General features: G+C 40.9%; 1 protein-coding gene across 3 annotated transcripts in view; it reads right to left on the bottom strand.

The window, feature by feature from the left end:
- lamc3 (laminin, gamma 3) overlaps positions 1-15364 on the bottom strand; it is a 74417-nt gene that overhangs the window by 29061 nt on the left and 29992 nt on the right. For all 3 annotated transcript variants that reach the window (XM_086054129.1, XM_086054130.1, XM_086054128.1), the window contains 5 exons: positions 14054-14174; positions 10812-10910; positions 8888-9024; positions 7331-7450; positions 2112-2310 (listed from right to left, as the gene is read on the bottom strand). In XM_086054129.1, the coding sequence (XP_085910255.1) occupies positions 2112-2310; positions 7331-7450; positions 8888-9024; positions 10812-10910; positions 14054-14174 (676 nt within the window). The remainder of the gene's footprint in view (positions 1-2111; positions 2311-7330; positions 7451-8887; positions 9025-10811; positions 10911-14053; positions 14175-15364) is intronic.

Below are 15364 nucleotides of genomic sequence, written 5' to 3'. Positions count from 1 at the left end.
TGAACATAAACATGGATGGATACAACAATGCGGAGCGACCATCTATGACGAGTCTACTGAAACATAATCAGGGATGCACGCAACATTGTGGAGCAACCAGAGATGGGCACTTTACCCTATTTTGTCCTATTTGTCCTCCGCGTCCTGAGCACCATTCTGTCTCTCCGTTCTTATTCATAAAAATAATCCTCCTCGTCCTTTTAAGTGTACTGCGCTGACGTGAATGACGGATTGGAGAGATTTTTACGCGCTAGAGATGTCCCGGACAAGGACGTAATTTGCATGCAAATGTTAACAGTTAACAAAACAAAATTGCTATGTACCTTTTTCCTCGTCAGTGAAATGGGCGTCCTGTGGCGTAATCCATGATATTACATTGGTTGAACCACTAGAAGGCAGACTATGCCTGTGAGTAAAATGTTTCTGCAGGGAATGAACATGAAAAAGAAGAAAAAAAGACTCCAGTGTTGCGCAGGCAGTTAAAGGCGGCTCCGTGGTATCGCAGAAGAGAACAGTGGTCTTTCTTTTTAAACATAACCAACATAACATGTCAGTCTGCACTTGACCCAGTTAGGGACGATTATATGGACGGACGAAAACCCACTTCTATTCCGTCCTTGGGACGGAATGCCTATTTCTGGGAGCAACTGCACGTCAAAGCCTAAAACAACTCTAATAAAGAAATGCACATACAGTAAGAGCATTTGTAACATTTGGTAGGGGCTGCTTTTTTGGTTAGCAACAGACCCAAAGTGGGATTAACGCTTTTAAATGTAATTCAATGTCTGTGTGTGAACTGACGTCATTACAGTTCCTGCCCACTTTTATCTTGAAGGGGTACAGCAAGGCTTTCATTTGAGGGAGGCATTTATTATTTTCTTTTGAATGCACCTGATGCAGTTGTAGCAGGCCACTATTTGAGGTTAATACAATTTATATTGCTCTTTTTCTTTTCCGCCTCCCTGCTTTCCCATGTTATTTCCGCATCTTCTTTACATGTTTCCTTACCGTGGCGAGGCAGAAGTCATCATGTTGATCCACACAGACTTGACTTCTTTCCATTTATCGCTTCAGCATAACTGTCCAATATTTGGCATGCATTCCCTCACAATGACCCCCCTCATCCTGAATTTCAAATTCATTCCCGAGTTCTAACGGCCACTTTGACCTCTTTCGCCACACTGGAAAAATTCCTATTCCACCCTCGTTAGAAGGTTTTATACACGGTTCAGGCTGCAGATACACTTTTGGGAGGATGTTGCATCACTTGATTTTTTTGGCTTTAGTGCAAAGGAACATGAGAACCATATTGAAAAGAATGCAAATAAATAGACTATAAGAATAGGCGGACGCTTGTAAAACTAATTTCAGATAAAGTCTTAATTTGCATGAGAATGAAGATGCAATCTTACCAGGATAAAGGAGTATTTTTTTTTTTAGCTGAAAACGTAATTTTAAGAGAATAATTGGGAATAATGACAATGTTATAAGAATTAAATTGTCTTTTGTAGAAAAAACAATCATAATCTTACTATGGTAAAATTGTAATTTTATGAGAATTAAGTTCCATTTTTTTTAAAGCTCTTTAAAGATTACACCCATGACTATGTATTGTTTCTCTTGAAAAAAAAATACCACTTCATTTTTTATTTTCATCATATGTATATGTATTGTTTCCTTTTCTGTGTGCCCCAACTGTAAGTGAATTTCTTCTTGCCTGTGGCTAATCTATTCCCATTCTGAGCACGGTTATGTCCGGGGCAAGGCCAAAACACGTGGAATAAGAAAAACAATTGTACATTAAAAAAAAATAAAATAAAAAAGTATTGTCATGCAGCAGCTCTCCGTGGCCAACGCGTGCACATTCGCAGCACAGATGGTCTGTTGGGACACAGTGTTGGGGCCCGTATTATTCGAAAAAGACCCAGGAAAAACACTGTGTGGATATGGCAAGGAACATGAATACACATTCACACACACGCACACATACAGTATATACACACACGCACTGAGACATATACATATATATATATATATATATATATATATATATATATATATATATATATATATATATATATATATATATATATATATGTAGTGTTTCATACCTAACAACGAAGGTTTTCCATGGTGTGAGACCGGGGTCGCCCTGTTGCACGGGGGCGGGTGAGAGTTCGGCGCCAAGTGTGATTCCGGAGCCGTCGAGTTGCACGGCGACGCGGTCGGGAAGCAATTCCGGGGTCTCCGAGGTGAAGCTGATCGAGAGGAGCTGGCTGTAGCTGTGTATCTGATGACCCACAAATTTATCTGCAGGAGAAGGCCAGTCAGCATTTCTTGGTGTTTTTTTTCAAGCCAGGAAAAGAAACTTGTATTTTGATTGTACTTGAATACAACAGAAAAATTAATACTTTAAGCCAAGACATATTTTTACATCAACATGTCATACTAATATAAACATTTTGTTTGAAAGTGTATTCGTCTTTTGATTGAATTCTGGTTGTATCTTCATCCTTTTATGTTTGATAAATGTGTACTCATGCCTTGGTTGTTGAAAAAAATACAAATATTTGACAAATATTTGTACTTTTACTTTCATGTTACAGGTAAGCGGACTGATTCTGTGGTGTTTGTCTACTCGTACTTTGATACTAGACCATTATCTTTGGAATACAACCTCCTCATGGGACCATACTAAGCTCTCAGAACTAGTACCTTCTCTCAAGACTAGATCTTTTAAATGTAGGGAGTAAAAGTAAAAAATTGTCGGAAAATACTCAAATAAAAAACAAGGTACCAAAGAATAATCTACTCAAATACGAGAACGACATGTTTGCATTTTGTTACATCTAACCTTCCAACCAAATCCAATCAACTACAAATGAACCAGCTCGTCCACTTCTTGTTAGGACAGAAAATCTTTGATTTTAGACATGTTTTTAGGTAGTAATAAGCAGACTTAGTCACAGGTTTTTGTTAAAATTATATCACAATCATAAGTTTATGTTGGTTGCAGTTATTTCTATTGTCATTATTTCCAACGACGAAAAGCGTGTTAGAAGTCCTACTGAATGCCTGAAAAACTCAAGTGGTTCATCAGAAAGGGGTGTCGACTATTCTTAGTCAGGCTCTCGGTGAAGAGTCGTCATGGTGACTCATTTTTTTATGTCAATGGAGTGCTTGGCTTGGTGTGAATGAAGAGGCGCCGGGTGTCCTTCACTGTCGTCTTCTCTGTTAGCCACGCTCTCCTCGCTCTTGTCATTTCATCAGCCTTTGCTTTTTCTTCCTGTATTGGTGATGATGATGGTGAGACCTTCAGAAATCCACCTAAGTGATGTCACCTGAAAGTGCACGAGCACAGTTCTTTGCCTATCCCCAAATAAATGGCTCCCGGTTTCTGTCATGAGGACAAATCAACGATGCCGACAAATTAGATGGTGCCTTATTTTTGTGGTCTGCATCAATATCTAAACCATCCCAAAAAATCTGTTGTCTGCTGCAATAACTAAATACCCCTCCCCAAAGAGATGCTTGCCTATATCACGGTCTGCTTGACAAATAGAGGCATCACCCAAAACAATGTAAATGCTTCCCTGTTTACTACGTACAGAATGCTTGTTCAAACAAATGGTCTCTCCCCAAATACTTTGTAGACAAATCCCTGTGTTCACCATCCACCTAAACACATAAATGCCTCTCCTCAATTAAACACTTCCTTGATCCTGTTGTCCTCTGGAATAAATAAACCAAATAGCTGCCTACCATTATATGTTATCTGCTAGAAGAAATAAACACATCTACCCAAATATATATCTGTTTTTGTTGTACACTTACTCATATAAATGCCTGTCCACCAAATAGATACTGTTCTGTTATACAAATGAATAAGTAAAGGTCTTTGCCCAAATACACATTTACCTGCTTTTGATTGAATAAACGTCCCTCCCTAAATGGACACATCTGTTTCAATCTGTCATTCACTTGAACAAATTAACACCTCTCCCCAAATACACACCTCCCAGTTTTTTGCTGTCCACCTCAAAATAAGTAAAAGCCTTCCCCAAAATAGACATCTGATTGTTTTCTCTAATAAATACCTCTTTCCAAATTGCCACTTTGAACAAATAAAGACCTCCCCCCCAATTACACAGTTCCCTGTTTCCGCAGTTAACATGAACAAATAAAAGCCTCTCTCCAAAGTTCTGCTTCATAAACAAATAAACACCTGTCCCCTAATTGACGCCTTCCTGTTTCCATCTGCCTCTTGAAGAGATGACTGCCTGTTTGTAGGGTCTACACGAAAACAATAAATGCCTCTCCCCAAATAGACATCTCCTTCACACTTCCTGCATACTCAAACATGCTCGCTCCCTTTCCATCGGAGAGATTTTTTATTCAAAAGGTACCCTCTGTGGCACTTTTCTTTCCTTGCCAGATTGCTGTAAGGACTCAAGTGAGATGACCCCACCTCTCCATCCTCCTTCCAACTAACCCCCTCCTTCGCACCCTGACTACAGCGAACAGCTGATCACGCTTGTTGCAAGACCGCGGCAGCTGCTCTCCACCGGTCACTCTGGTGTAGCCGCCACGGGGGACCTGAACTCCGCCTGCGTCAAGGATCAAGCAGATGTCTGGGATCAGGAGGGAGGCGTACGATCACGCCCGTGTCAACTCAACTGTCTTCAGTTTCAAAGACAGCCTTTACGTGAAAGCAATTTATGAAGTAATTTTGCTTCTCCTATGATTACGACTGATAATTAATGATGATTTCAGGTAGTTGCGCACAGATGTGCTCTTATAAAGTCACTGCAATGAGAAAATGAAGTGCAAAACTAAAAAAATGGCAATGGTAAAAAGTCATAATGTGGTTTGAATTTTGTTTTGTGCTATTTTAAAGTCACAGGACTCAGGCCATAGAAGAACAAAGATTTACAATGTCTATGACTGATATTTTGCTTTTAATTTAATTTAAATTTAATTTTGATTTAAATTTTTTTGCAATACAGCGAACCCCCGATATACACCCGTTATAAGTTAAGTAAAATTTGCAATAGTGATGTAAAGTAAGTAACAGTTTCAGGGTGTTGAAAACAGATGTGCTATTACAAAAATAATAATGACACAATGAATGAAAACATTTACAGTATAAAAAAAGGTTTAGCCCTTAAAAGTGTAAATCTTTTTTTTTTTTTACAACAGTGATATAAGTAACGTGGATTCCTGGTTGTCGCATCTGTACGTGCTATCATAACGCTTCGTCATCATCCTAAATGGGCGAGCCAACGTCCACGCCAATGCAAGATCTTGATTCCAAATGAATAATGTCACAAGCGACCATCGGATGATGGGGATGAAGCACCAAATAGTGACGGGTTCAGTGCCTCGCTGGCCTGGTGATTGTCGCTGAGAATGCAGCAACCCCCCACCCCCAAATGAGATCTGCCCCCGCCCCCATCTTACTTACACGCTATCCATGGGGCTGTCGCCGCCAAGTCCGACACCCACTTGTCAGCCGCCATTTGGGAGCGTACGAGCATGACGCGTGGTCCCGCCGAGTGTCGGCTTATGTCTCCGGAGTAGTGTGGATCTAAAACCATCTTTGGCCCGCATCGACTTTCTTAAAAAAGATTGATGGAATCCTGCCCTTGATGTGACTGCCAGGGGGGGGCAGCACAAATGCATTCCCATAAATCTGACAATCGGCGTCCGAAAACAAGTTATGAACAACAAAAATAGAAAATTGCTTTTTGCTGCATCACGATAACGTAGCGCCTTATGAATACACTAATGTTACACACATTACAATCTCAGTTAATAGCTCGCTGCAAATAGCGAAAAAAAATGTCAACCTAAAAGTGTGCCATCGTTCTGTGACTACACTTGAATGGAAATGACATTAATCCTTTCCAACCTCCACCCCCCAAAAAAGCGTTTATTGATATGCGGAAAAAAAGTACTGCGTATGGTGTACTTCATAAAAAAACATCATAAAAGTAGGACCTGCCTGATATGGATTTTTTGGGGGCAATATTTGGCAGAATAAAATTCTGATGACTGAATAATTGACAGATTCGTTTCAAAAATATAAAAATATATTTCAAAACTCCTTTTTAGTCCTTTGATGCTTACAACAAAATAATAAATTACAAGAAGAACATTTAACTGTTTTACAAGAATTTTATCCTATAGTATTAGTTTAACTTCACAACAATTCTGCAGTTTTTTCACCCCAATTTTTTTTTTTGAAATAAGCTCCTCCCTAACGTACAAAGCTTGTCTCTCAGTTGAGATGTATCCGTTCAACATACACCCTCGGCACCAAACTATACTACTTTCCTATTTTGTCACTGCTTTGGCATCTTGTGGTTTATCAGGGCGTTTCATAAAGACCAGAAAACATGTGAATAAGTGAGGTTTTTAGCAAATAGCCGATTCTCTTCAGTCCCGTCTTCCTGGAGTCTGACTGTAGTGTTGTTGGCTGGAGTTTCAGTCACTCCGACACACGATTAGACGAGAGACGTGCAGTCATAATAGCAACCCTTCTGATTGGCTCTGCTAATTAGAGGTTCAATTCTCAATGGCTTTAGAACTCATGAAATTTGGGTTAGGGTTTATCTTATCAAAGTACATCAATGCATTGAAGTTCAACATCATACTTGGGAATTTTGCACAGAAGTAGTCTTGAGTCGTGTTATTGTAACATAAACGCATTGCTTTCCAAAGACAGCAACTTGTGCATATCAGTGCGTCCATGATGGCGTCCCGCAGTGCTCACTGTGTTGCCGCAGTTTAGGCATAAACCCTGGAGGAGGCATCGTTTAATGGGATTGTGAGTGTTTTGCTTCTGGCCGCGGATGGCGGAGCCCCAATGGAAGGTCCTCACGGGTTTGGCGGCGAGAAGCCGACTTGGCGATGCAGCCAATTTCCACTTTGTAGCCTCTCCAACGCGGTCAATTCCATCAGGCCTTCGCTGCTGGGGCGGCTGATAGAAATGAGCCCTAAATCCTGCGGCGGGGGCCAGTTTATTCCCTTATCATCTAATGGTTCCGATAAAGGATTGGGGTGGGGGGAAGGGTAGGGCAGATAAATGGAATATCCACAGTTGGACCCACTGCCAAATATCACAATTAATCTCAGGAACAACAGATAGAAGGCGAGTATTACAGATGCTCCGCTAAAACCCGTATAAATGACAAATTTATGAAAGAGGGTAGTGGGGTCTTAAAAATAAGACACCAAACATATGAATCACATTCCCATGGTCTGTAACGTCACCGAGGGAGCGATGATCGTCCATGGATGGTGTCCAGTCATTTTCTAGTGCACTCACCCGGGGCTCTGTAGAAACCGGGGTCCTCCTCGGAGAGAGGCAGCAAATAGACTTCGCCCTCCTTCCACAGTAGGGGGTCAAGCCGACCCCCGGAGAACTCGCCCAGCCAGCCGTCCTGATCTGGACCGAAGAAGACATTTGGAAAGGTTACAGTAGCATGTGGTTATTCATGAGGAATGGAATGAGGAATATCAAAAGCTATGAAACACCGGGCCAACAGCTATTGGATATGGGACGTTTAGTTCATGGTTACGCTTATTTCGAATTATTAGAATTTCATATTTATGGCGAGTCAGAACAAAAACACAAATTCTTCCCAATTTTGTGGCAAGTAAATGTGGTTATAATTCCATTGTAATTGGACAAAATCTCTAAGACAACTTTGTATTTGAAATATTCCCTGAAATTGCTAAAATGAGATCCCAATGGCTGCTTTAACCCATTAAAGCCTAAAGCGCCTTGCTAAACATCTCTCTCAAGCCTAAAGTCGACTTTAGAATCACTCGCTAAACCCTGAAGTTTTCCCGGAAATTCAACACCTCCCAAAAAATGTATAATTAATATTCCAAAAGAATTTGAGAAATTAGACATGTGGCTTTCACACAGGCCTGCGTTAATTATTATTTACTGTTTCAATCAAAAATATAAAAACAAAGTGTCAGTGGAGGAGAAGCACGATTAAAAAAAATAATCGAGTGGTAATTACCATCCTCTATTCAGTTAGAAAGCCGTCGATATCGTCATTGTCTACAAACATATATCTTAACCATATATCACATTCGACTGGTTCCACTGGTTCAAAGTCCACAAGCGCGTCGTCTTTTTCACTGCCATTACTTATTTCAGCTCTCCCGCGATCGTGTGCGTCCGCCATTACTGCCCGAAAAAAATCCGGACATCCTCCGAGGGCTCGCGACACCGTCACGTGTATATTCTGATGCATTTCACTGGCCAAAAGACAGAGAATTAAAAGATTTTAAAAAAGAAGATGACATATACGCTCTCCCGGCTTTAAAGGTAGAAAGACACAACAGCGGTACCGGCTTTAGTGACAGAAACGTGGTTACGTGCACCCGGCCTTAATGGGTTAAACCAAAATGGTAGATTCCAAGTATGCTTTTTTTGTAGATAGGCACTGGTGGGCTTGGTATTGGGGCAAGTGTAAGTGTAACTAGTAAAGCTAGTAAGGCGTTGGGCATGAAAATACAGTAGGGCCGCATGTGTCTTTCCAGGTAAGGCTTCTTGAGACTTTTTTTTGTGTGTGTGTGTGTGTGTGTATAGTCATAATAAACACATTTCATACTGCCAAATTAAACAAGCTTCGATTTATAGCAACTGAGAATGCTGACGTATCAGAGCTTATATGTTGAGTCCACAACCTTTGTACAAGTTTGTCTTTTGAAGGACCCCTGATTTGTTTTTTCTTCGAACCAAAACAGCAGACTTCCGATATGTCCCCCCATTTTGTGCAGTCCAAACAACCACCATTGATATGCAAGGCTGGAGCTGGCTATCGTCAAAAGTCAATGGAAAAATCTGGCCCAGCGGATAGTTTACCTTCCATAAAATCCGAAGTGATGTTGACGCTCACAAAGCGACTGGACGAGGAGCATGCCAGCGAGTGGCCGAAGCAGAAACACGGCTGGCAACCGGCCGGGTTGATTTTTTGCAGGTTGAAGAAGCCTGGCTTGCATCTGCACACACACGCACACAATTACTGAAAACCACATTTGTCGGCATTGCCGCAGATTTTTTTTTTCTTTTTACCAAGGCCGCGTTGGTGCGTTATGGGTCCAAATGGAACGCAGCTGTGAGGAATTGCGACCTACCCAGGGAGTAAATTTTAGCTATCCAAGTGCGAGGGACAAGGCAAACTACATATAGATAGCCAGGCATGTGAGGTCAGGCAGAATATCGCCGTCCACTGTTCGTGGCCCTCGCTACACCACAGATTTTGAAGGGCTATTTTTTGTGTTTTAAGAGTGCACAGGCAAGTCTGAAGTGAGGGGTGTACGCCTTCAGTGTAGTACCACATAGCCAGCATGTTCTATCCAGAGCATTCTCTAGTCAGGCCATTACTGTAGATATGTTTACATATGGACTTAAATCTATAGTCAGGTATTTGGCTAAATGTCTTGCCTCAACCAGTGACATCAGGATTTTGGGGGCCTGTTTTACTGCCACTTCTCCTCTTCCCCCCACTCTTCCCCTACTCGGAGAGAGGGCTCGATGCCGATGAGCTAAGTGAGGCTGTTTCTGTAGAGATTTTTTTTTTGATTGAAAATATAAACAAGGAACAGAAAGTAGTGTAACAGAAAATAAAAGATTTAAAAGAAGAAAAGGGACATAAATAGCCATTGTGAAGCACAGTTTACATGTTCAAAAGGGAGTAGGAAGAAGTACAAAAATGATCTATTCTTACCTCTTGCTTTTTGTATATTTTTACTTATTTCATATTCATTCAATCCCAAGGATGTATTTACATGTCTTTTAAGAATACAGACGTTCAATCCCTGGCACGTATTTATTTATACACTATGAATATATGTACAGTATATGGACAGAGTCTGAAAATGGCTGGCACTGAATCAGTAATACAATTTTAGACTATTCATATAGTATAACAACTAAAGAAAAAAATAACTTGATATACTCTGTATCGACCGAGCGGTGCATGTTTTGTGGAGAACCACTTCCCGGAGGTGTCTATTTGCGGCATTTGATTACATGCAAAAACAAGTCCCGTGCGTTTTTAACGTCCTGTTAGCAGCAGTTACTGTACAATATTTAATTTAATATTTCTATTAACTTAGTGGGCCAGCGTAATCTACAATCTTCTAAAGTGCTAATACCATGCTCACAACTTCCTGTCTAAAATACTGCTCCTATACCGAAGCCAAGAAGATCACTCACAGGATTATGTGAGCTATTAGCAGTTATTAATATCTGGATAGGATAAACAACTTTATTTGAAAGGAAATATTTTTTAGTGAGAACAAGAAGGGGACAGATTAGATATTTACGTGCAATAATCACATCAAGTTTGTGACTCAGTGACATGACGAAACATGGTTTATGGGTAAAACGCATGCTGTACAGGGTTTAAATCTGGAGATTTTCTCCTGATGAGCTGCTTTCTTATTATTCACAGAATTTGTCAAAATGAGTCTAGACGTTTATATTGTTAGACTAATGAGCAACATATGACACATTTATCAAGTTTTTTTTTTTTCCCCAGAAATGTTTTTGATGAAATTTTCTCTTGTTTTACTGCTGATTACTAAAGAATGGAAAAGGCTATAAACAAACTTGTTTTCCCTGGTGAAAGAAGAGAGTCTGTTCTTACTTTTGGGATGTTGGGTGCTTATATTGTCTCAGAACTTAATATTCTGCATATCTTGGGAATCTCAGTCAGAATGCTTGAAAACGGCTGGCAATGAAGCAGTTAATGATATATGACTCGATCCGTGCGTAGCCTCACCTGCCGCAACCTCCCCCCTCGGCGTTAGCCTTGCAGCGACAGGTGCCGTCCAGTGGCGAGCAGTCGCCCACGCTGCCACCAGGGGCGCACTCGCACGGCCTGCGGATAGCAAGTCGACAAAAGCAGTTAAGTCAGGTGCCCAAAAAGAAGAAAAGGGAGGGGGGGGGAGTGCTTGACGGCCTTTTGCGATTGATTGCTTTTGTTTGGAACAGCAAATCTAATTTTAATGAGAGGCGCTATCGCAAATAATTTAATTATCTCCCAGCAAAAGCGGCTCCCTTTGTTTCTGCTCCAGTGGGCTGAATAATTCACACTGTTGCTCAGCCGCCTGATTTTTCAGCATCTATGATGGAAGGCGCTCTGTGTGTGTGCGTGTGTGTGTGCGTGCAGTCAGGACGTCTGCATTCTCACGGCGTTTCACTAAATCTAATCTGTGTAATAAATAGCCATAAGGTAACCGAACCTGTGATGCTTCAGCGTCCCCCTATCTCGTTTCAACGTGCATGTCCCACGTAGGATTTGAGGAAATAAAGCATCAAATGAACAATAAATAACAGATAATACCCCAATGTAATCCCTCTTTGCATTGATTTGATTTAAATCGGAGGAAACAGTCTGAAAGCCGTACCTTGTGGCACCCAATGCTCTTTATCGTTGTGTGTGTAGTGTTCATTCGCTAGCAAACTGTGCATGATTTTGGATCAATGTAGATAACGAGATTGTATGAAATATAGCTTACCTGGATGTAGAAAATTGAATGAACTTAATTGTAATGTATGGGTGTACCTAATGTGGCCAACTGGACACGTAATCAACACTGGGAGCATTAACATTCCGCCCAGCAATTGGAGCAGGTCAGCGCTCCCTGCCATGGATTTATACACCTAGAATATAAACTAGAGAAAACATGGCCCTTGCATCCATGCACATAGTGAAGTCTTCACCAACCATACTAATAACAACAACAATAATAATAATAATAATTGTGAGCGCGGATGTTTATTTGACCCTTGTGAGGGTAAGCGGTATAGATAATGGATGGATGGATAATAATGATGATAATAACGACAAAACAAATGCTGACAGTGAAAGGGGATTGCACGATTTATATCAATGGGATTTTTCAACATTCCAACACAATTTCCAATAAATATTTAAAAAATCCAGCCCCAGTAGCCAGTTTTACTAACATCATCAAATTTGGCAGTCATCTCCACAATGAGTAGACGCATAAAATAGTCTCAAGAAGCCATGCCCAAAAAGCCACTGGAAGTCGGCCATTTTGGTTTGGCAAGGGCAAATCATGGCAGCCTAAAGACTGATGACTCGCCATGAAACAATGACTTCCGATAAATCTTTTGAAGATCGAGACCTAAAGGCGGTTTAGCTTAGCAGCATGAAATTCGGCAGGCATCTCTATCAAGAGTAGAGTCACAAAAAAAGTGTCAAGAAGCCATGCCCAAACGCCATTAAATCTGCCATTTTGATTTGAATTTAAATCAATGGGATTTTTTTCTCTGACATTCACGATTTTTAACAAATATTTTTTAAACCTGGAACCCCCAAACCCAGTTTTACTTAGCAACATAAAATTTGTTAAGCATCACTATCACGATTCGACGTACAAAAAAAGTCTCTTGGTGCCATGCCTGAAAAGTTGCAGGAAGTTACCCATTTCGGTGCGAAGCGAACATTTAAAGCTCATTTTGCCTCATCAAAATTCTTGCACTGACAATTGAGAATTGCAATGCGCACAACATTAGCAAGTCCTGTCTTTGACCTTAGAGATCTCAGTGTTTCTTTGTCTTATTCAGAATCAACAAGATTCACGATAATCCTTCAACAAGGATCTAAGATAAACATCCTACTACCTCAAACACCCTGGCCAAATTTGATTAACATATTTTTGTTGGCTTCAATGGGCAGGGCAGTTGACGAAGGAAGATCATATTTTTCTCCTGCGTCTCCATCTCTCCTCTGAAATTTAGCTGATGGATGTGGTCGCCATGGCAACAAGCAGGTTTGGTCAGAGGTCATCTACACACGCACGCGTACGCGCGCTACGACAAGCAAGCAACCGCAGCGCAGTGGGTGGGTGGGCAGTCGGTGAGGTAGTGAGGGGAAAAACGATGGGTGGCTGCCTGAAAACATTTTTTGGTATAAATGGTACACAGTCAGCTGCAGCGTCGGGAATTGCTGCTAAAAATATGCTAATGTGATCCCCTAACTAATGCTCTTATGCAAACGTGCTGCAGGTGATAATGCTGTTGCGTGTACTGCTTGGCTCCCCTTAATGGAAAATTCTAAAACATGCAGCTTGTTTGGAAATTGTCAACAAACAAAACTTGTAATCCCAACGCTATTTCTGGAGTAGACTTTTGTGAAAATGTCTTGACTCAAGGTCAGAGCCGGTCTCCCTTAGCAACATGAAATTTGTTGGTACTCCTGAAAAGGAATTAATAATAATAAATGAAAGAAAAAAAAAACAATAGTATAATGAATACAGATGTAATCAAAAATAAATGAATAAAAATCAAACATTGTGTAACCCAGGGTGACACTGAGTAGCCGCATGTGGGGTGGCTACTATTGCTTTTAAATTGTGGTTGAATAGAATTATATATTAAAAAAAATAAATAAAAAAAAACCTCACAAAACACAGCCTGGACAAAAATGATATCCATATAAAAGATTGAGAAAAATTGCGTTTGACACAACCACAACCCCAACCCCCGGGAATAAATTATTTGGCACCCCATCAACTATCACTATATCGTTTAACTTTAAAATTGTTCTAAGTACACCTCTGTAGAGGAGCTAATACTTCTTGTGCACTCTCTGACAATGACAGTGACACTGCCACCGACTGTAGTGGATGTGAAATTACACTTCATTCCAGTACAGCAAAAAGATCAACAAAAACATGTTACCGGGGTCACACGACAATGACCCCTATTTCAGAAGTACTGCCATAGTTATGTTCAACCAAAGTGTGTCCTCTAATTAGCATCACAGTTGTCCTCAAACTGATAAGAAGTCAGTCGGCCTATTTAAAGGGTGACAAGTAGTCACTGTGCCTCTTGGTGACATGATGTACAAATACACTAAACATGGACAAGAAGAAGCGAAGAAAGAATTGTATATAAACACACTATCTATATATGTATTTTTCACTTTTTTTTGGTTTAGGCCAGCAGAGGACTGACGGGCGCTGCCACCGCTGCTGTTTTGTTGCTGCTCACCTGCAGCCACCGGGGCCGAGCGAGTGGAATCCAGGGCGACATGTGTCACACTTGTCCCCTGTCACGCCTTGGCCGCCGCATGCGCATCGTCCCTCGCTGTCACACTGCAGCCTCGCTGAGCCTGTCCGGCCGGGGGGGGGGGGGGGGGCGGTGACGGCAGGAAGACGTAAAAGAGAGAAAATGGCGAGCCATAAGGGTTACGGCTATGAGAGATCGATGCCTGCTTAATCAATTCCGGGAATAACCGAACACACCTGCTATTGGATTTGTGTTAGGGAAAGAGGCGGCGGGGCGAGCGGGAAATTATGTGGACGCGCCACCCGCTTGGGTTAATGGAGAGAAAAGAGCAACTGGGGTATTGCGGCCAGCGGCGGATTGTACGGTGGATGGAGTCTGTTATCGCGTGTGATCGATAGATGGGACAATCGCGGAGGAATTACGTCGCTAAATTGCCATCCTAGGCCAGACGAAAGCCTTCCTTTGGTGGAACATTATGTTTTTAAAATGCTTCAATTCAATAAAGCTCGGGTTAGGGTTTTAAATGAATACAGTATTTCGAAACAGGGTTATGATTCCAAGTGAGGTTTTAAACAAGGGTTATGATTTTGAATGAGGTTTTCATGCCAGGGTTAGGGTTTTAAATTTGGGTTTCACACCATCGTTACGGTTTCAAGTTAGTGTTTAAAGCTTGGATTATGGTTTCAAATTCAGGTTTCGAGCTTGGGTGAGGTTTTCAAATGAAGGTTTCAAAACAATGTTTAGGCTTTGAAATTAGTGTTTCATATTTAGGCTTCAAAACAGTGGGTAGAGTTACACATTTGGGTTTCAAACCAGTGTTAGGATTTCCAAAAGTGGGGTTAAAGCCTCAAATTAGGGTTTCAAGCCTGGGTCAGGGTTAAAAATCTTGCTTTCAAGGGTTAGGATTTCAAAATAGGGTTTCAAGACAGGGTCAGGTTTTCAAAACAAAGTTTTAAAACAAGTTTGTTTTTCATATTAGAGTTTCAGGTATTCGTGTAGTTTTGAAATTAAGCTTTCAAAAACAATTAAGTTTCAAATTAGAGTTTCAAACCGCGGTTATGTCTTCAAATGATGTTTTCAAACAACGGTTGGGATTTCAGAACAAGGCTCAAGTTACGGTCTCAAACAAGTGTTCATGTTTGAAGTGAAGGCTTCAAATGAGGGTTTTGTGCTATTTTAAAAACAATGTTTTGCTCAAATTGCTCTCAGGCAAAATAAAAACAATTTTCATGTAGATGTAGTGTGTGATGAGTTATATTCATTGAATACTGTATTTGCCTGTGAATAATTTTA

This window comes from Filicampus tigris, chromosome 15, assembly GCF_054856515.1.
Source record: "Filicampus tigris isolate MCC_2025a chromosome 15, RoL_Ftig_1.0, whole genome shotgun sequence".
In the NCBI taxonomy this organism is placed as follows: Eukaryota; Metazoa; Chordata; class Actinopteri; order Syngnathiformes; family Syngnathidae; genus Filicampus; species Filicampus tigris.
Note: the sequence above shows the minus strand (reverse complement) of the source record. Positions and strands in the feature narration are given on the sequence as shown.